This window comes from Calonectris borealis, chromosome 1, assembly GCF_964195595.1.
Source record: "Calonectris borealis chromosome 1, bCalBor7.hap1.2, whole genome shotgun sequence".
In the NCBI taxonomy this organism is placed as follows: Eukaryota; Metazoa; Chordata; class Aves; order Procellariiformes; family Procellariidae; genus Calonectris; species Calonectris borealis.
The window spans coordinates 187,848,843-187,869,063 of NC_134312.1; the positions used below are offsets into that span (position 1 = coordinate 187,848,843).

The window sequence follows — 20,221 nt, forward strand, 5'->3', positions numbered from 1 at the left end:
ATTCTGAGATGTTGTAGGACAGGCTCCAGCAACACCGCAGGCCTTAACTCATTAGTTTTTGTTTTCAAGTTATTAAGTACTCGCTTAATTTACAAGATGGACATTCTGGGCTTTGTATCTGTCCACACCAAAACCGAATTACCATTTTGGCACATTTGGCAACAGATTTGGAACTCTTAAACATATTAATTCACCACAGTAATAGTGGGTAAAATCCTTACCCACTGAAGAGTGGAAAATCCTTAGGAAGGCAAAAGTGACCAGATAAGACACTCCATTGTACTTGGAGAATGTATGCATGAAGTAATAGAAAAGGAAAGCCACTGGCCCTAACACCGGCTTCACTTCCTGCTGGCACCAAACATGAGGAGCAAGCAAACCTAGCGTACAAGGACAATACTTCTGGTTAAGTAAGAGTGACTCTCTAGGAAAACAAAGAAGGGAAAATAATACAAATGGAGATCTTCCCACAGTCTGACAAGAGGAATTAGCAGCACGCAAACTTATCATTTAGTTAATCGCTCATACCCATCCTTTTTCTTACCACCTCTCATTGCTTCTCCTGTAAAGACTCACCAACAGACAGCCTTGTTTTCTTGAACCAAAGTATTTACCATTCATCAAGAGTTCTCAAGCAAAGAATAGCAGATGCGGAACCAAACCGGACAAATGGAACAAGCACAGGACACAGTGCTGAAGCAGAAGAACTGTAAGACACCATTCCAGGCTTAGAAACAGGATGCATTAGTTCAAGCAGCATAACCTAGCTCTGCAAGTGTTGCATTTTGCCAACATTATCAGGAAAGGAGCAGAAAAAAGTTTTGAAGCCTGTACTTAGGTATATAAGCAGAGCAATACAGCGAAGCTACAACACAAACAGTTCACATCAAGAACAGCAAATTTTAAAATGCAATTTGCATGCACATAAAATATGCTAACCTGGTAAATCTACAATTAACATCAACTAATTGCTTTTATAACTTATAATTCTGGAAGGTGCTGGCCTCAACAGTTAAGCATCAATTAAAACAGTCACTTCCAAGGATATACGGCATCCCCACAACACTGGGTCATACTAGCCAGACTCTACAAAACCCACTCTAGCCGGCCTTCTAGACTAGCTTCTCCACTAGTCACTTCTTCCTATGGCAGTGGGCTTCTGGCTATAAGCCATGAAGAGGGAGTAGAGAGAAACTCTTCCATCCCTTCCCAAGAAATTATATTGAAGGTAAGAGAAGCACATACATTTCTAGATACCTTTTCCTCGTAGAAGGCTAAAGGTTCAGAATCTCCATTGCAAACTGCTCCAAAATGCAAACCTCAGTTCAGGATTTTCAAGCTCTCCACCGGGCTCTACTCAGGTTCCTTCTTCAGCAGCTCTTTCTTCTATTATTATTATCAATTACTTGATTAGATGAATTAATACAAGTATGTACTTCAAGAAGATCAAGCTGCCAAGCCAACAGCAGCCATCCTGGCATTTTAGGTGTTCATTGCCATGTTTCAAATATGATTTTTATTCAGTTTTAGTTTTTAGAAAAGCCAGAACTGAAGAGGTGGTCCCCCAGAAGGACCTGGACAAGCTCGAGAAGTGGGCCCATGTGACCACATGAGGGTCCTGCACCTGGGTCGGGGCAACCACTGGTGTCAATACAGGCTGGGGGATGAAGGCATTGAGAGCAGCCCTGCCAAGGAGGACTTGGGAGTACTGGTGGATGAAAAGATGGACATGAGCTGACAATGTGCGCTCGCAGCCCAGAAGGCCAACCGTATCAAAAGAAGCGTGGCCAGCAGGTCGAGGGAGGTGATTCTGCCCCTCTCCTCTGCTCTGGTGAGACCCCACCTGCAGCACTGCGTCCAGCTCTGGAGCCCTCAGCACAAAACAGACATGGACCTGTTGGAGCGGGTCCAGAGAAGGGCCATGAAAATGATCAGGGGGATGGAACACTTCTCCTATGAAGAAAGGCTGAGAGAGCTGGGGTTGTTCAGCCTGGAGAAGAGAAGGCTTCAGGGAGACCTTACTGCAGCCTTTCAGTACTTAAAGGGGGCTTATGAGAAAGATGGGGACATAATGTTAAGCAGGGCCTGTTGCAACAGGACAAGGGGGAATGGTTTTAAACTAAAAGAGGGTAGATTTAGACTAGATACAAGGAAGAAATTTTTTACCATGAAGGTGGTGAAACACTGACACAGGTTGCCCAGAGCAGTGGTAGATGCCCCACCCCTGGAAACATTTAAGGTCAGGTTGGACGGGGCTCTAAGCAACCTGATCTAGTTGAAGATGTCCCTGCCTACAGCAGGGGGGGTAGACTAGATGACCTTTAAAGGTCCCTCCCAACCCAAACTATTCTATGATTGTATGATTTTCATGTTTTATGTCTGTGCAATCTTAATTCAACCCACTAACATCAATATACTTACAGAGAGAAAAACTGCTTACTTCACCAGAAAAAATTGCAAATCTCTTTTCAGATACTGCATTTCAAACCATTTCTTACCAGTCTGAGATAACAACCAACCTTTGTTTACCACTTAAAGACAATCTCACAGAAACTAGTCACATTCACTGAGAGACACTATAATTAAATAGTGTTCAGACATGGCTGGATCTTCTTTCATATAGAAAAAAGCCTACTTTTCCCAGCAATTATGTTTGGTACATTTCTTCACTGTGGTCACTTTAAGCAGATTAGACTACCAATGGTAGTTACTTTTTTTAACTCTTATTTCTGTAGCAAAATTTAGATCTTTCCAGCAACCTCATGATTTCTGAAAGGGATTTTTTTCTAAATCTTGCCTCTTCATTAGAAGCAGACAACATAAATCAGTGGCTGAAAACATGCAACTGATGAGCAAAAATTAAGATGTCCAGCGTTCACCCATCATGCTCAAAGTATTTTGCACAGGGACAAATCATTTTAATAACTTCATTATAAATGTATACCTTAGGATAGAGTATATATATTTAGCATATAAAATGCTACAGAAGTTAATAATTTAATATTATATGATTTTTCATATTATAGTTACATTTTTAGGAATGATGTCCAAGAAATTTGAAGTTTTTAGCAGAAAAGGCATTGTTTAAGAAGTTCTAGCATATAATTTACAGAAGCACTACATATACATATTACAATTTACTACAGAAAACTAAAACTTACACTTGAACAGTTCTGAACACAGACCTGACAGTGCCAAGTTGCCTATGCCAAATTGTGCAAAGCTACATGGCACTATTATTCGATGAATGCAAGCTGTGTGACTGTTCTAGTGATCGCAGTAACAAAAGCATGGGAAGATTTGTCTGCATACACAAAGGCTATAGACTTAATCCAGAAGATATCAACTTTCCTTTTAAGTCACAGACAGCAGGTCTAGCGTCTATCATGAAGTACTTCTGTTCCAGAGCTATCTGACAGCAACTTTGAGAAAGTAATTCTAAAGAGTACCTATAAATTCATTGAATTATAAGATTTTAAAAAGCCAAAATAGAAGAAAGAAAGGGTGTTTGGGATTATTGGATAACTGCATGGATCTTACATTGATCCGACTTGATCTTCCACCTAACATAATACGCAAACTCCATCATTTACAAAAAGATATGACAATGTTTAGGGTTTGGTGGGTTTTTTTGCTCTTGCAACATAAAAATGAAGAAAACATTTTAGATATTTATAAAATGGACATTTTCCTGAAACATTAAGAATGGTTTAGTCTATCGTGTTCGGAGGTTGGAGTAGGAGAGAACTCTTTTCAAAAATAAAACTTAAAAAAAGCAAGCTTCCTTAAATGTCTCTCCAATCAAAAACTATTAAGAGGGAGGGTTATATGGCTTTCTTAAACACTTTTTAGGTCAGTAAATATCAAGACAATCCCCTACTTGAAAATACTTACGAACACTTCACACAATTTCAACATCATTTACAGAATTCTTTGGAGGACTGTTTGTGATACTTTCAGAGAAAACAATTTTATCCAATAACTTCACAGGCACTAAAAAAGCATGTTCTAAATATTTTAAGTATTTGGACAGTAAATATACACGTTAAAGATTCTCAGAGATTGGATTCTGATGGTCAGGCAAATGCAAAAAGTGAAAATAACTACTGCCAGCCACAACTGTCTACTATAACATGTTAATATTTATTTTTCCCCTTCCACAGATCACAGTACTCTCTTCAAGCTGAAAATATCTTCATGCAAATCATCATCTTCCACTTACATGTTAATTTCCAATAAATTAAAAAGGCTGCTCAATTACTTTGCCATGCTCCAGTATAAGCAAGCAGCACTAAGAATCTACACATCCCAAGAGCAGAGTCAGTGAAACTTGACAAAAGAGGCTAACCCATGCTTTCATGACAAAATGGTGACTCAAATAATTTTCAATGCAGTAGTATTCCAGAGATGGTGTACTTCATTGTTAACAGGGTACATCTCTACAGGAATATACAGATTACTATCCTGCTTTGCTGCTCTATTTTTTCATAAATCACTAAAAACATTTAAGATTTTGCCTGCTTTAAAGCATCCCTGTCTTAAAACCAATTCAGACATGATATGGACATCAGACAGCAAGTCCTTTAGGATCATATTTTCTGTTCTTTGTTATAAAGCAGCCAGCAAAGCAGAGCCCCAATTCACACAACTAGACCTTTTAGCTACTATCCCATAAATAAGAAGAGGCTGTATTGCCAACAATTGCATATACTTGGCTCCAACACACACTTGCCTGATGCCATTTCAAAAATTAAAACCCCTTTCCCCACCAGAAAAAGAAAGAAGAAAACCAAAACCACCATCATAAACATTTCACACCACCTTTCCTCCCTCCCTTCTCTCCAATCAAATACGTGCTCGGGAACTCCTCTCTTTCACAAGCAATTACGGAATTGGAAAGAGTCTCACAAACTTGGAAAGAAAGAAAAGAACATGGAGGCACACGCACAGCCTGCACCATTCCCTGAACATTTATAAGTAACTTGCCATTTCACCCAATTTAGGATATTAGGCCTACTAAAGAAACACTTGGCAGTGCAATATGCTGATCCATTCTTAACATAATAACCTCATTCAATAGATTAAAGAGGTACATTTATAACTTGAATTCGAGTGCTACAGTAAATTATTTAACAAATACTTAAAAGATGTAGTCATTAACTCATGGTTCCTTTTATTTTATTTTCACTTGGTCTTATTTTGTAAGAATGCAAGAAATGAAACTGTAAGAGCAGCAATTGCTCCTTCTCTCACCAGCAGGTTTGGTGTTTGGGTTTTTTTGGTTTTGTTTTTTTGTTTGTTTGTTTTTTTAAGAATTAAGCTTTATATGTTCTCATATACAAGAATACAGATATATAGCATTCAGAATTTTAGACCAAAGAATTTCCAAAACAAAAAAAAAATTAATCAAAATGTTTAGTAGACATTTCAAGTTAAGGCCGGGCCAAGATCTTCACTAAACAGCTTATAACATAAACCATAATGCTGAATATAAATTAATTATTACTATAAAATCCTTCCTTGCCAGATTTCAGAAATACTCAGAATTTGAGAATCCTGTATTGCAAGTGACAATGACAATTAATACCTTGCATAAGTTTACACACACACGACAATCATGAAACATCCCAAGTTGTTCTGTTTCCCCTTACATGCCTTTCTATAGGGCAGGCATTGCTGTATGAACCCTCACAAAATCCCAGAGGAAATGAAAGTATTCCACTTCTGTCAGGCTCAACCTGGAAGTAAGAATTAAGATGCCGTTTATAGTCCACAGACAGACTTCCTCAGAGAAATACGGAATCTTTTCACATGGTACAAAAACACATTATGATACATTTGACACATATACATACACCCAGTAAAATTACCAAGCTGAAAATAATCTTCCAGGAAATCTACAGAAGTTTTTTTTTGACTATGCTTATCCCAACTCAGTGGCAATATATGCCAAACAGGTCACTCACAATTCAGATTCCGCCTGAGTTGTTTTTGCTTGCGCTTCTTTAAAAAGAGAAATATTTTAAAATTGCAGTCACAACAGAAGTCAAAGCAATCATACATGAGTTACTGGGTTTATTTTTAATCACAATCTTCCTTACTAGCTATAACAGCACTAAATATATGGAAACACAAATTTAGTATGATTATGTTTTGAATTCTTTCACTTCCTCAGTTTCTTATATGTAAGTTATGACTGTCAGTCATCATCTCTGTTTCATCTATGCACAACTGTGACAAAGTTGGGTGAAGTGAAGGTCAGAGGAAGCTTAAAAGGCATTTGAGTTTTCTCTCATCTTGACAGGGATTTCATGCCTCTACATCACACAGGGAGTTCAAAGTTACTGCAAAAACATTAAAAAGTATTTCTATATCATACATATGTTTACAACGATCTAAAGGAAAATACCATTTCTAAACCAAGCACAAGCAACTACGTTCAGAAACTTTACGCTGTTAAAAGGACTACTGACTAGATATGCAAGCACTGAAAAAGATTAACACTTGGTTACCAATAACTAGGACTGTTACTGACCCATGAGACAATGGATTACAAATAAAAGGTCAAAAATATCTACAAAAAAAAGGTGTAACTTACATTTGATTTGCACCTTCTGATCTTACAGGAATGTATCAAGTGTAACGCTGAGGATACAGAAATAAGCATACACTAATAGCACTGCGTGCTGAAATTATCTTATCTGCATAACTCATCTTTAAGAGCTACATTGCAGTATAGTAGTAAAAAAAGCAATTATTCAATGCATTAAGACACCAAGACCATTGTTGAATGTGTATCCACATTTTCAGCAGCTTTCAGTGCTGTCCCTAATACTTAGCACAATACTTTTATACCATTGCTTAAGCCACCGCTGGATAAGTTCAAATCGTGATTACACATGAAGTCAGAGCCCTGAAAAGTTCCTGCTGGACATCCATGCTAATTAAAACAACAAAAGAAAAAAAAAGACAGACAGACAAACAGAAAGTTGGACAAGTACTTAAGTCACACACAAGCTCAAACAATTTGCCTGGCCAAGTAGTTTAGCACACTTCAGCAGCAGGTTAGAAAACACTCTACAACCAACTTCCAGTTGCTATCAAATCTATACCTTACTAGAAATACTGTCTACATTTTTTTTTTTAAAGACTGTGGGCCCACCCATATCCTTCTGTTAAGTTTAAACCTACAGAAGATCTGCTGCTGCCCGTTTTAGCAATTTATAAAACCATACTCCTCCACTATAGTCAAAAGAATAGGTTATTCAAAAGCATATAAACAGATGATCAAGCTACCCGTCAAGTTTTATTAAAATAAATTCAAAGCACAGTTTTCTGAAAGTTTCCTTGATAAAAAACAAACATCAGTGGTATACATTTGTTCCTCTCCAAGGTTTACAGTCAGCTTCAAAAAAGTGTTAAACTTCTAATCCTTAATGATAAAACAACCTCAAACTGCTTTACTTCCTACTGTATTATTCCAACGTACTCACAAAATTCTTACTGAAATTCTGGAAAATTGCTGAGTTAAAAAAAAAAAAGATTAAATTACCAAAAGCATTATAACAACTTGGACAAAGTCAAGACCAGGAAGTGTACGTCAAGACAGTGGAGTAGAAAAAAAAAAATTCAGGAGTCATTTCTGAAGTACGAAAAATAATGCCAAAATAATTTAAAGAAAGTGTAATAACAAATGAATTGCTTGCTCAAAGAAAAATGGTGAACAAGTTTACTGTGACTTTTCTACTCTACCAAAACAAGTGTTCAAGATTTTACTTTGCAAGTGTAAAAAGTTTCATAAAATTGAACAAGTTCAGTTATTGAAGCGTAATGTTGTATCTGAACTATGATGAGTATTATTCTTAATTTCTGCACAGCACTAAAGTCAGAAGTCCTCATTTAGTGGTACTAGCAAGTCATTTAGTCCATAATGTAACTAACAGTGATAAAATACCCAAACTACCACAGGCAATACTCTCTACCATTTGCATGTATGGGATCATTACAACCCCTGCCTGCCAAACATGCATAACCTCTAAATCTCTCTCTCAGGAAACTCTATCCAGCTTCAGTGGAAGATAGAGACTTTTGCATGTAACTGCAACCACAAACCAAATCCTGCTTCAAACACTGATAATGCATAATAGGTGTTTGGAGGCTTGCACAAAATGATCTGATACACCACAACTGATCGTAGCACAGTTACTATCTTTGTTAGTAAATTCTAAAGACAGACCAAGAGTTAAAGTGTTGCAAGACATTAAAGCCAGAAGGATGACCAAGTTCTCCAGTTTGATACCGTAATTATGCTGCACTTCCATCATGCAATTCGTAACTGTGAATGCTGTAGAACAGGCTAAAATGAACAAAGTGGTATCTCCAGTCACTCAAGAGCTGTTTCCATCTTAGCTTTAGGCTATGGTTTCTTGTACAATCACATTGAGAATAAACTAGTTCCTTATTTATGGTGATCATTACCATGAAATAATTTACTGAATAATCTTACCCTTAGTCCCTGCTGTTAAAGCATGCTTTTGCTTAATAGCATTGCCTTTGGTGGCCTAAGTGCAGTAAAAGAAAGGTATAGGCCCACTTTTTTTAAAAGTTTTCAGTCATTTCTTAAAGTTTAATACTTCTTACACACAGCACATTTTAGTCTCATAAATTAATCAAGAATAGAAAAGAACCAGTGCATTAAATCAATGAGAACAAAGACACACTATTCTTTTCTATTCTCGTTTACATTTCACCTACACCAAACTGCAAACCCAGATCACAAATTATTCCTAAAAAGGTCATACCAAGAATACACTTGCTATTATTACACTGATATTCAGGTGTGTGTAGTTTCTTCTAAAAGACTTTATCAGCAATACTACTGTTTACAACTCGATCTACTTCCTAAGCTGTTAGAGACAAGTCTGAAAAGGCTTATTTACTTTATTACCCTCTGTAAAGTGAACAGCACTATTATAGGTGGTTTTTTGTAGCATAGGTGTGCTATCCACATGTCTTTTTACTTACACTTAAGCAAGATATATTTTGGGGTTTTTTTGTTGTTTTGGGGGGTTTTTTTGGGGGGAAGGAGGGGAGGGGATTTTTTTTTAATTATTTTCCCCTCCTGCCCTCGTAACTTTGCTGGCTTACCACTGACTGTTACGGTCGTTAGTCTATTGTGACATTATCTAGATCACAGTAACTTATAAAGGCTGAAACACTTCACTACCAATACACAGACTGACAAACAGACAATTCTAATTTCCAGATTAGCCTGTAATGTAAAGAATGCAAATCTGAGACAGTAACAAAGATTGCTTTTCAACATTAAATATTCTAAAACCTTTTGTCTGTTTGTTTTTACATACACATACATAGATGACTTAGTCTGCTTATACACTGACAATTTCCAAAGAGCAACCAAAACTGTAGTGCTAAGGAACATTTTCTGGAAATCACGTTATCCATTGGAGAGGCACATTTCTCAGCATGTCCAACAATCTGCCTTATCTTAAGTGCTAAATTACCACTTTTACAACCCCCTGAAATCTGTTGGTTCTTCCTGTCTTTAAAGACAATGCAATACCAAGCACTGTAGCAATCCTTAGTTCAAAGCATATCATAGCATGCAGAAAATGCATCTATAAAAGGCACCAGAGAAAGGTCCATCCAAACAGGTATTGAGAGAGCTGGCCAGCAGACATACAAGGTGCAGACCCTGAATTCTTCATTGTTCTTTACTTAGAGCAGAGAGCTAACAAAGTCAATTCTACCAATGATAGGTATTTTATTTCATCAGATGAAATGAGAGCTGGACTTGTCAGCATGACACAACAGCAACCACATTTTCTTACCAAAGCGCTCTCTTTTTACTCATGCGACTTTCCATTACAGAGGATAACTATTTTTTCAAGTTCCATAAATAGCCAAATCGAAGATATGAACAGATTTTTTAAAAAAAGTCAATCTCCTAGAATTCAAGTTATGCAATTTTCAAATCAGTGACAAGACTCTGAAGCAAGTTTAAAATCTGAAAAATGGAAAATAACAACACTGCCCCTAGGATGCAACCAAAAAAAAATACCACCATAAATCCATGCTAAGCCATAGCATAAATTCTTATCTTCTAAAAAGTATCTTCTCCCTTTTTCATCAAATACACAGAAGCAAAACTTGCAGCAAATAAAAAAGCCCATGTAAACTCTAAAACAGCTTACAAAATAAGCTGTTACCGCATCAAAAATAATGTTTAATTGAAACTTCTAGTTCTACTTTAATATGTTCATTCAATACTGCTTACTAACATCTTCAACAGGTATTAAATTACATCTGTAAAAATCTCGTTTGTACCCGATCAACCTTCCCACTACATACTTGCATACATGATGAAAATTCATCCAATTTCCTGACTGTACTCTTGGTTTACAAGCTAGTTACTACTACTAGAGATTCTCAAAGGCTGTTCACAAGTCTTTCAATTCTCACGTTCAGCTTTCATCTTCCAGCCTCTCCACAGATTTAATAACAAGCCAAAACACACATCCCATACAGAAAACATTTCCTCCACTTTTTTTTTTCCTCTGTCCAGCTGTAAAGGGATCTTTTAATAAAAAATTCTCTTCAAAAAGAAAATTATGAGGATTGTCAGATAATAAAGAATACTTCAAATCTCTATGTCAGTTTTATGTTTTTATCATCACCTTTTCTTCCTTTCTCTTTTGCTTCACTGCTGGATGAAATGCACAAACAGGTGAAAACAACTTGCATCAGACTAAAGAATGAAAGCAACTCTACAGGAAATGCTGCCAAGGACAAGGAGACAGTTATTAGTTCTCTTATCCTTCATTCACAAAATCTGCTTTTGAGTAATGGTAAACAATGTTTCAGATTAAGTTTTTTTAAATTCACTTACAGCAGCCTTTATAAATGCTGTAAAATACATTGATTTTTTTAAGTTTTCACTTTACAGGTAATTTAAGAATTATACAACTCTGTACAAAATCTTATTGCAAGCATCTATAGCATAATAAAGCACTGTCTAGAAGATGTAAAGCTGATTTTGCAACACTAAGTATAAATACACAAAAGAATTCACTGCAATGTAACTATGTATTTTTCCATACTGAAGTTTCAAAAGCATAAAAATAAAAGAAATCCTCTTCTACAGTTCTAGAGATTAAATACTAAGCTCAAAAGACCATATCTAAAATTGACAGGATTTAATAACTGAACTGAATAAATCAAGGTAACTGCTGCAAATCCAAGAAACTATATGAGAATCACGCACTAAAAAGAGTCCATACCATGATTCAAGCTAAGGAGAAAAAAAAGAAAAGATACTCAACATCCAAAAAGCTGGCCTGCATTTCTGTAGATTGAAATATTAGAAGAGATGATGAATCTACCAACATACAAACATCTATGGCATACCCAACAGGCTGAAGAAAGATTAGTCAGAAGAACTAGGGGTAGGGTTTTTTTGTTGTTGTGTGGTGTTTTTTTTTTTAATACAGAAACTGTAACAGTATTATTTGTACCCTCTCTTTAATAAATAAAGTTTGCAAATTAATTTTCCATATGGCATCCTGCCAAGCAGTTCATTTTTAATATCTCTTATTTCAAGTCATAGTGAAGATTAAAAAAAAAAATCATTCATACTGGGGAAATAAAGGTTTTCAAACTGGGGAAATACAGTTTTCAAAGCAGATACACTCCACACTCTCTATATTTAAAAGGCCATGCCCTGATAACAGGCATAGAAAGAGCTGCAAATGGTGTTTTAAAACTGAACAGGGCTGAAGATTTAAAGATACTGGCGGTCTTTAAACGCAATTACACACAGGTTTAACAAAAGCTGGGAGTTAATCTAAACAAGGTATTACCTGGGTCAGATGTTTTTTCAAAGGCACACCAAATGGAATTTTACAGCTTCTTCACTGGCCCAATTATGTCATTACTCACTTCTTTCTCCTACCTTTTCCCTTGCCAGGTTTAGAATCACTTGGGATGTATCGATATAAATCTTCAGTGATAGATGTGTGTGTGCACATGAGACAGAGAGAGAGAAATGGGGATTTCATACACGCATATTTACAGTATACCTGCTTAACTGTTTATGTACTTGTACAATACACTTTACCTCCTGTAAAACAGGGAATAATCCAACAAACAGGCAAAAAATCTCAAGAGAACTCCAGAGACATCCAATAGCCAGAAAAGTGAGGAGCCAAGCAGAATAACAGCGTATCTTGCACTGCCTTTAGTGAGTAATGAGGTCTAAGCTCCAGACCAAAAGAAATTCCAGTCAAGATGACAATATAAATAATACCTTGCCCTGAGATCCCCTGGAAGCAGAAATAGAAGCGGAAATCTCACTAAGTTTTTAATGCTACAGGCAGATATACAGGGAGAAGTGCTGCTGTAAATTACCTAATTGTACACAAGTGTGACATGACCACTACTGCCATGCAAAAAAACACAATTATTTTTGGTCTCCATTTAATAGAGTCATATCCTGCTCTGTGTAAAGCCTCTAAATGCTTTTCCAACTGCAGCTAAACAAAAGTATAGTCTACCTGGAGATGACAGATTGAACAAAGACGCAATGTGCATGGGAGAAGAAAGGATATGATCTTTGGCTAGCCAAATAACAGAGGAAGAAGGTATTTCTGGCTATTGTTACCCTGAGGGATTTAAACATTCTGGGAAAAACTACCAATCATGACAAACAGCTAACATATGCTCTTAAAATCACAGTACAGTCACATGCTAGATGTCATTTTCCAAAACACTGAGTATCAATGAGCTTATGATTCTCTCATTCAGCTAGGATCCCCTGAAGGCTTAGGGGACTTTTTTGGTTGGTTGGTTAAAAAAAGGAAAAAAAAAACCACAAAAAAAACCACACACACCACCAAAACACAAACAGGACCCTTGAAGAGAAGGATTAGTGTTCTGGTTTAGAAGGATCGAAGGAAGGAAAACCAAAAAACGTTTCTGAGAAAATTGACTGGTAGTAGCATAATGGTGACACTGTGGGCTTTAACACCTCAATCTGTCTTCTACCACCTTCAGGTACTTATTGACTAAAAAACATAATCAGAATGAAACAGTGTTGGAACTTGTCTTCTAGCACTCCTGGAAGACAAGCTGCTACTCATTATAGCTCTCTGGCATCTTAGAAAGATGTGATGAAAGCCACTAAGGCAGTCAACACCTCATGATCAACATAATCAGAGACTGCTGATAGAGTTAGTATTTTCAATATTAAGAAAAGAATCCAGCCTCTCCCAGCAACCCATTTTATTAATTTTTTTTTTTTAATGAAGTTTGGCCACTGATATTACTTCTGATTTAAGTTATGGCACCAAGAAGATATTTAAGAAGTACTTCACCTCCCATTGCTATGGCATTTTTCCCCACCTTGTAAGTGGTCTCCTTTGTCTCCTCCTGAGCATCAGTTTTTCTTTTCTAGTGTTCTTTTTTGTCCTCTCTCACATTATCAAGGAAGGTTATTTATCTTAAAGTTACTTCTCCCATTAATGTAGCTTCTTAGACAAGAAGTTCTCTGGGAGAACCACCACAGTCTTCCTGTCCATTTGTGAAATGCATTTACAAGAGGTCCTCAATACAGTGAGGAATTTCCACGCATAATTAATATCAAACAATTGTACTTTAAAACTGCTGTTTGGATCACTTCAGCCTGCACACGCAAGGGCCTTTCACAACTGATACAGCTTCTCTGCACACACTGTCAAAGAAATGAGAATACTCACATGCACATACTATTAAGACCAGCCAGTGGTCATTTATTTGAAAAGGTGAAGGTGGGAGAACGTGCAGTTTCTTACTCTGACTGCACCCAATTGAAAGGCTCACCACCCCTCCGCAGGCCTGAGCGGCTCTCACAATGGATTAATGCTTTGAAGCAAAACCACCAAGACCAAAAGTGCCCCAAGTTCAATTTAAAGAGCCACAATGGTGTTGCTGAACCTCCCTTTTCCCACCATACTCATTTGCCTAAAGCATCTCTTGGCTGTCAAAGAGAAGGCTTCTACATACACCACAGACTCACAACTGGTTCAACCTGAGTAAAGTCAATACTTGAAAAAGAGAAGCTGAGGCAGGATGAAGTCTAGGCTTGTGAAGAAAAAAAAAATCTACCTACGAATAAATATTAATTATTTCAGTATAATAAATAATCTAAACTACAATCACCACTAGCGTACCCACATTCCACAGTATTGTCTTCCTCTATACAATGGGAATATACAGTCACAGATTATTAAACACAATTTACCCACGCAGTAGTTTTAGAGCATTATCAATACAACCCACCCCCTCAAGAGAAAAAACAAGTATTTTAATATAATACCTACATGCACTGGGACCGGAGAAACAATATTTGTAATTAAACAAAAACATCACATTGCTTCATTTCACAGAACGGCTGTAACGAAACCTGCAAGTTAGTGCAAATCAAACTGTCAGACAGTGTATCTTTTAATAAATTTATACGCAGTCTTACCTCTCATCCTCACCATCTACGAGGGGCGTTGTCAATGGCAGCACCTTCAGCGGAAAGAGGGAAGCAGAGGATGGAATGTTGCTGCTACCGCCATCTGAAACAGCTGATGCTCCAACACCACTCTCGCCACTGGCAGCTTGAGGTAACCCCACTAAGGAAGGTTCTGTAGGGCGTCTGCCATCTTCAATTTGGCTTACAACTGGCTGAGCTAGTGATTGTGCGGGGAACTGGGTAGAGCTTAGCGGTATCTGCTGTGGCACACTCTGTGCCACTGGCATACCTATACTTGTTGATATCAAAGGAGGCTGACTAACAGTTTGAGCCAAATTCCCGTTCTGCACAGCCGAAGCTTGTGCTATATTCTGTGGCTGTCCCAAACCTATAGAAGCAGAAGGTATGCCAGGAGGCACAGCTGAACCAGCTTGACTTGGTGCAGGAACAGTACTAGCAGAAGGTACAGGGCTAACCGCCGGCAGCTGCTGGCCAGTCATCCCTTGGACTACAGATTCCACTCCTTGCGCCTGCGGCTGTACAGGTAACAAGGTGTTTTGCTGAGCAATGACCATTTGCTGAGGAAGGCCTGAAGTGCTAGCCTGTAATCCCTGCTGCATTATTCCTGTCTGCACAGGCTGCACTACTTGTGAAGATGGAGGAGCAGCCGTTGACGGCATGACTGGAGGTGGAATTTGGCTTGCAGCAGATGGTGGTTGCACCACAGCAGCTACGCTTCCTTGCTGCCCAACATTCAGCATTTGACCACTGGTACCTACACCTGGTATTGCTGCTGGAGCATGTGCTACAGGCTGAGCTGGGGCAGCGGCTGGATGTGCTTGCACTGACGGCTGCATGCTCTGTGCCTGGGCAACGGGAACCGGCTGCCCTGCTCCTACTCCTGTAGAACCAGGCTGCATGGCAGGGGCTGGAGTCTGAAGGATCTGCTGATGTTGAATGTAGTCTGGCATAGCCCCCGTAACAGAGTTTTGGTTCACTGGCTTAATGTGACCTGCAGCCATCTGCGTAGGAACTGCCTGTTGCTGCTGCTGTTGTCCATACTGCAATTGCTGCTGCTGTACAACTGGCAAAGTCTGCACAGGCTGCGCCGGCTGAGAATACGGTAGTTGCTGTTGAGCCATACTTTGAATGGCAGGTTGCTGGTGGCCCAGAGATGGGGATACACCTAGTATATTAACTGGGGCTGGCTGAACCCCAGTAACAGTGGTTAGACTGGCCTGTGCAGGAGGTTGGACCCCTGGCTTCTGCTGTGGATAGTTTACTTCTTGAGAATGCAGCTGGACTTGTGCAAGCTGTGATTGAGAAACACTCTGTGGTATACTAGATGCTGGAATTGCCGGAGGAGCAGCGCTGCTAAAATCCATCTGCTGCGGACCCACACCTTGAAACGCTTGCTGCTGTACCACAGTAGGTGCTCCTATTTCTCCACTTCCCACACTTTCTGTATAGTGACTCAGTGTGCTTACATTGCTGCTAACAGAACTCCCACTGGTGCTCTCCCTTTCAGAAGTCACTTCAAGCGGGTTTTGTTTTATCGTCTCTACTGCTTTGTTTACTGCTACTCCTTCTGAAACTGCAACAGTGTTTTCTTTATCATAGAATTCAGTGCATGTCCATCTACCTTTTTTGAAAGGTTCGGAACTAGAATCTAATTTTACAACCCTAAACCTTGACGTGCCAGATGCAGGCTGCTGCTGGCTTGATCCCACTGCCATTCCTGCAGTAGGATTAGTAACATTGTTAATGACACTAGAGGAAGCACTCGTACCATTGCCAACACCACTCAAGATATTCACATTAACATTGCTGCTAGTTCCAGACAAAGCATTTACATTACCAGTACTCGTGATGTTGCTTAAATTTATAGTACCAAGCATGCTGCTTGCCACACTAGAACTACCACCACCCATATTATTTAAGGTACTAGTTCCAGTAGCAGGACTTACACCTAAATTGCCAGGAGTACTTGTAGTGCGGATATTAGACACGACGGATGCCGGGGAACCAGCGGATGATGCAGCAGAAACTGGTGCAGTTGATATAACATTGTCAGAGCTTCCAGTTGTTGATAGTTTTCTAAATGATGGACTGGGCGGTGGTCCTCCAGAAATTGGGGCACTGCCCACCCCAGGATGCGATGGATGATGGTGTCCATGATGGTGGTGGTGAAGATGGTGGTGGTGATGAACGTGATGGGGGTGAACGCTTCCATTGATCACAACACTCTGCTGTGGGTGATGAGGCAGAGGAGGGTGCTGCTGAGGAAGATGAGGCTGGTTTGGAGAAACAGCCCCAGGAGTCTCTGCCTCTTGGAAGTTATTTAAAGTCTCTTCAGAGGAGCTCCTCTCAGGTTCTCCCAAGTCAGTGGCCCTGGATAAAGAAACATCCAAGATTTCTGAAGACGACAGGTCTTCAGTGTGGGACTCATCCAGGTCATCGTAGCTTTCTGTATCCTCAGCTATGCTGTTATTAGAGCTCATACTAGCTGATATTTGAGCAGGGGTCACACTGGTAATTTGGAAGCCACTTTTCTTTTTCATTTGAGCTCCAGTCTGTGCAAGAGGCTGTGGCTGGAGCTGAGACTGCGAGAGGAGGTTCAGGCTTTGTGGAGGAGGGGGTGTCGGCTGTGGACCCACTGATGAAGATGCTGCAGGAGATGGAGGCGGCGGCTGGACCAGCAAAGGCGGCTGATAATCCTCGGCGGAGAGGGCAGCGCTCCCAACGCCGGTACCTGGTGCAGTGGGAGCAGTAACGCAGCTGCTGCCGCTGCTACTGCTGCTGCCCCTTCTAGGAAACATTGCCGGGTGCGCCATCTTCCTAGCACTAATGTCTGCGGCTGAGTCAGGCTGGTGCATTGTATCGGGTATATTTTAAGAGTGCAGTCCCCCGGTATGGAGAGAGACAGACACACACACACACACAGTTAGCTTTGCGCTCACGGCAGGGCAGAGAGACACCACGCACAACCCCCCCCAGCTCCCGCAGAGCACGGGCTGAGGCGCCTCGGCACCGCCGCTAACCACCACCCCCCTCCCCTCCTCCTCCTCCTCCCCTCCGAGACAGGGAGGGGGCAAGGACCGGTCCTCCGCCGCCTCTAGATTAGCGCCTCTGAATGTGACACTTCCAGTCCTCCACCATTCACTTTCTTTCGCCCTCTCTCCCCCCACCCCCTTTTGATTTCCACCACCACCCCTCTCCTCGGCCGCCCCCCTCCCCCGCCCGCGCCTCTCCCGGGGGGTGGGCAGCGAGCGGAGGAAATGCCCGCGGTAGCCGGCCGGCCCCGGGGGCGAGCCCCTTCCTCCCCGCGGCTCACCCGGGCGCCGCGGCTCGCCGGCAGCCGGCAGAACCGCCCTCTCCGCGGCGGGCGCAGCCGCCGGGCCGCCGCCTCCTCGGCGGGGCGAGGGCAGCCGACGGGCCCTCAGGGCAGCCCGGCGAGGCGGACGGCGCCCCTCGCCATCACCGCTGTAGTAGTAGTAGTAGGAGAGCGCGGATACGTACAGGACTGGCGCACAGCAGGGCGGCAGCGGCAGGCTGAGCCGGGCAGGGACATCCCCGTCAGTGGCAGCCATGGAGCTGAATCATTTTGGGTATTAAAGAGACGGAATAAGGAGGGAAGAAAAGCAGCAGCAGCCCGACAAGAGAGTCCATGAAAAGGAGGGAGGGAGAAAGGGGGAGCCAGCCAGGCAGCCTCTCTCTCCTCCCTCTGTGTCTGGCTGTCTCTGGAGGAGGCTCCGCTCCGCACGGTCTTCCTTCCCCCTCCGCCTCCTCCCCCTTTATAACAGGCGGCACCCGCTCTTCCTCCGCAGAACCGCGCCTGGGATCAGCCCTCCTCCCGCGTACGCGTCTGCCCGTCCTTTCTTCCCTCCGGGTCTCTCCCGGCTTCCCTGCCGCCGCGGCTCTCTCCCCCTCCCGGCCCCGTCTCCTCACGGAGCGCTGGAGGAGGGCGCTGCGCGGGGCTGCAGGGGGGAGGGGAAAGCTCGCCAAAGGGGAGGGCAGGCGAGAGACAACGTAAGATGGCGGCCGCCACGCATGCGCGCCCCGCTGGCAGACATAAAGCCCGTCTGGCCGAGGCCGACGGAAATAGGCTCAGCTCGCGTGGCGGAAATTGCCGAGCGGCGCCGAGCCCGGGGAGGGGGAAGGGCGGGGGTGTCCCCGCGTGGCGGCGCTCCTGGCTGGGGAGGGGGCGCCGGGCTATGTCTATGGCGGGTGGGTGGGCAGCCAGCCAGCCAGCCCTCCCTCCCCGCCGGCCGCCTCGCCCCCCAGGTGCCCCTCTCTGCCTGTTCTCCGGGCCCGCAGCATGACTGTGCCTCACATGACCCGCCGCCGCCTCCCTCTCCTCAGCTCCGCTGCAGATTTATTCAAGTTATTCATCACCTTCTCCTTCCCCTCCCTCGGTCCAGAATATTCCTGCCCATTCCTTCTCCCCGCGCCTGGGGAAAGCCGAGGCGCCTCGCCCAGGGGCCGCCTTCCCCGTTGTGTCCCCGGCGGGTCGACCCCCCGGGGCGGGGGTCGCCGCGGGTGACTCCCCTCACGCCCCGAAATGGCCGCCGCCCGCCGCCCTCTCCGTACCCGTCGCTCCCCCCGCTCAGCCGGCCGGGCGGGAAGGGCCCCGGGGCGGGAGGACGGTGTCACCGGGCGGTGACTGGGGGCCCCGGGTGCTGCCACCGCGGCACCCGCCGTTGGCAGGGTGGAGGTGCGAGCCTGATGCCGCAGCGCGCACTGAGGCGGCGAGACGGTGTCGGTGGCGCGGGGCTGCGGCGGGGCGGGGGGCACGGCCGGTGCCGGAGGGGAGCGACGGCCGGAGGCGGCCGGGTCAGGTGGAATTGTTCATCTGCATTCACAAGCGGCACGTGTGTACCTGCGTGTGTGCATGGAGGAGCTTCTGATGAGGCCTCGAGAGGAAACGCACCGAAGCGCTGCTCCAAAAATGATGCTGTTCAAAGGTATTTTTAAGTTACTAAACGGAATTGAGGTTTAGGTTTAATTTAAATCCACCAATCTTCCCTCGCTGTTTCAGTGCTGGCATCCCGCCGGGGAGGAAAGACCACATGGCCCTCTCAGAGCTGGGCTGCGAAGCTCGACGGGCCCCTCACGGTGGGGCTGCTCCAGCTCTTCCCTGTCCCAAACAGAGCTTCTCCTCGTTGTGGAGCCACGACCATCTGATCTCTGAAAACGCTTGACGCGTGCATGTCCGCCAGGAGATTTTCCTTCGCGTCCTTGTAGCTGTTAGCATGCACAGAGCTGCCCGGCAGGTAGGCAGGTATCTCATACCACACAAGCCTGACAGATTCACACCATCCAAATTGCTCCACCTCTCCCATCAGCAGGACCCTCTCCAAGAGCGCTTTCAGAGCACGATAAATTGGGCATCCCGCTTTCCTATGGAGAGGGGGACAGGTTCGCACCCTCTCCCTGTTTCTGCAGCAGCCCGGTGGTAGGGTGCACACTAGTGCCTGGAGAGCTGCTCGTGTTTCCCGCCTCCTGGCAGCACGCCCCTCGTCTCCAAGCACAGGTGGAGATGTCTCACATCACTGAAATTGGTCTGGTTTGCGTGGAATAATAAAATGTTTGCAGGACTTGACTGGCTCAGGCTAATTCTGTAATTCTTCTGACTATGAAGCCCACTGGTTAGGACAGTCAACAGGGCACGGGACAAAAAACAGGGCTTGGCGTTTGCTGCAGTGA

The 20,221-nt window shown here is 42.9% G+C and overlaps 1 protein-coding gene across 10 annotated transcripts in view; it reads right to left on the reverse strand.

Annotated features, from left to right (window-relative positions):
* TSC22D1 (TSC22 domain family member 1) overlaps window positions 1-18,525 on the reverse strand; it is a 102,508-nt gene extending 83,983 nt beyond the window's left edge. For 5 of the 10 annotated variants that reach the window (XR_012671759.1, XR_012671752.1, XR_012671755.1 and 2 more), the window contains exons 1-2: window positions 18,035-18,524; window positions 14,525-17,382 (exon numbers count right to left, since the gene is read on the reverse strand). Coding sequence is in view for 6 of the 10 variants with exons in the window: in XM_075139422.1 (XP_074995523.1) it covers window positions 14,525-17,349 (2,825 nt within the window). In the remaining 4 variants the exon portion in view is untranslated. Of the gene's footprint in view, window positions 1-10,136; window positions 12,020-14,524; window positions 17,392-18,034 lie in introns of those variants that run through there. The other 5 variants (XM_075139423.1, XR_012671786.1, XM_075139414.1 and 2 more) reach the window with 5 other exon arrangements.
* Window positions 18,526-20,221: the final 1,696 nt, after the last annotated feature.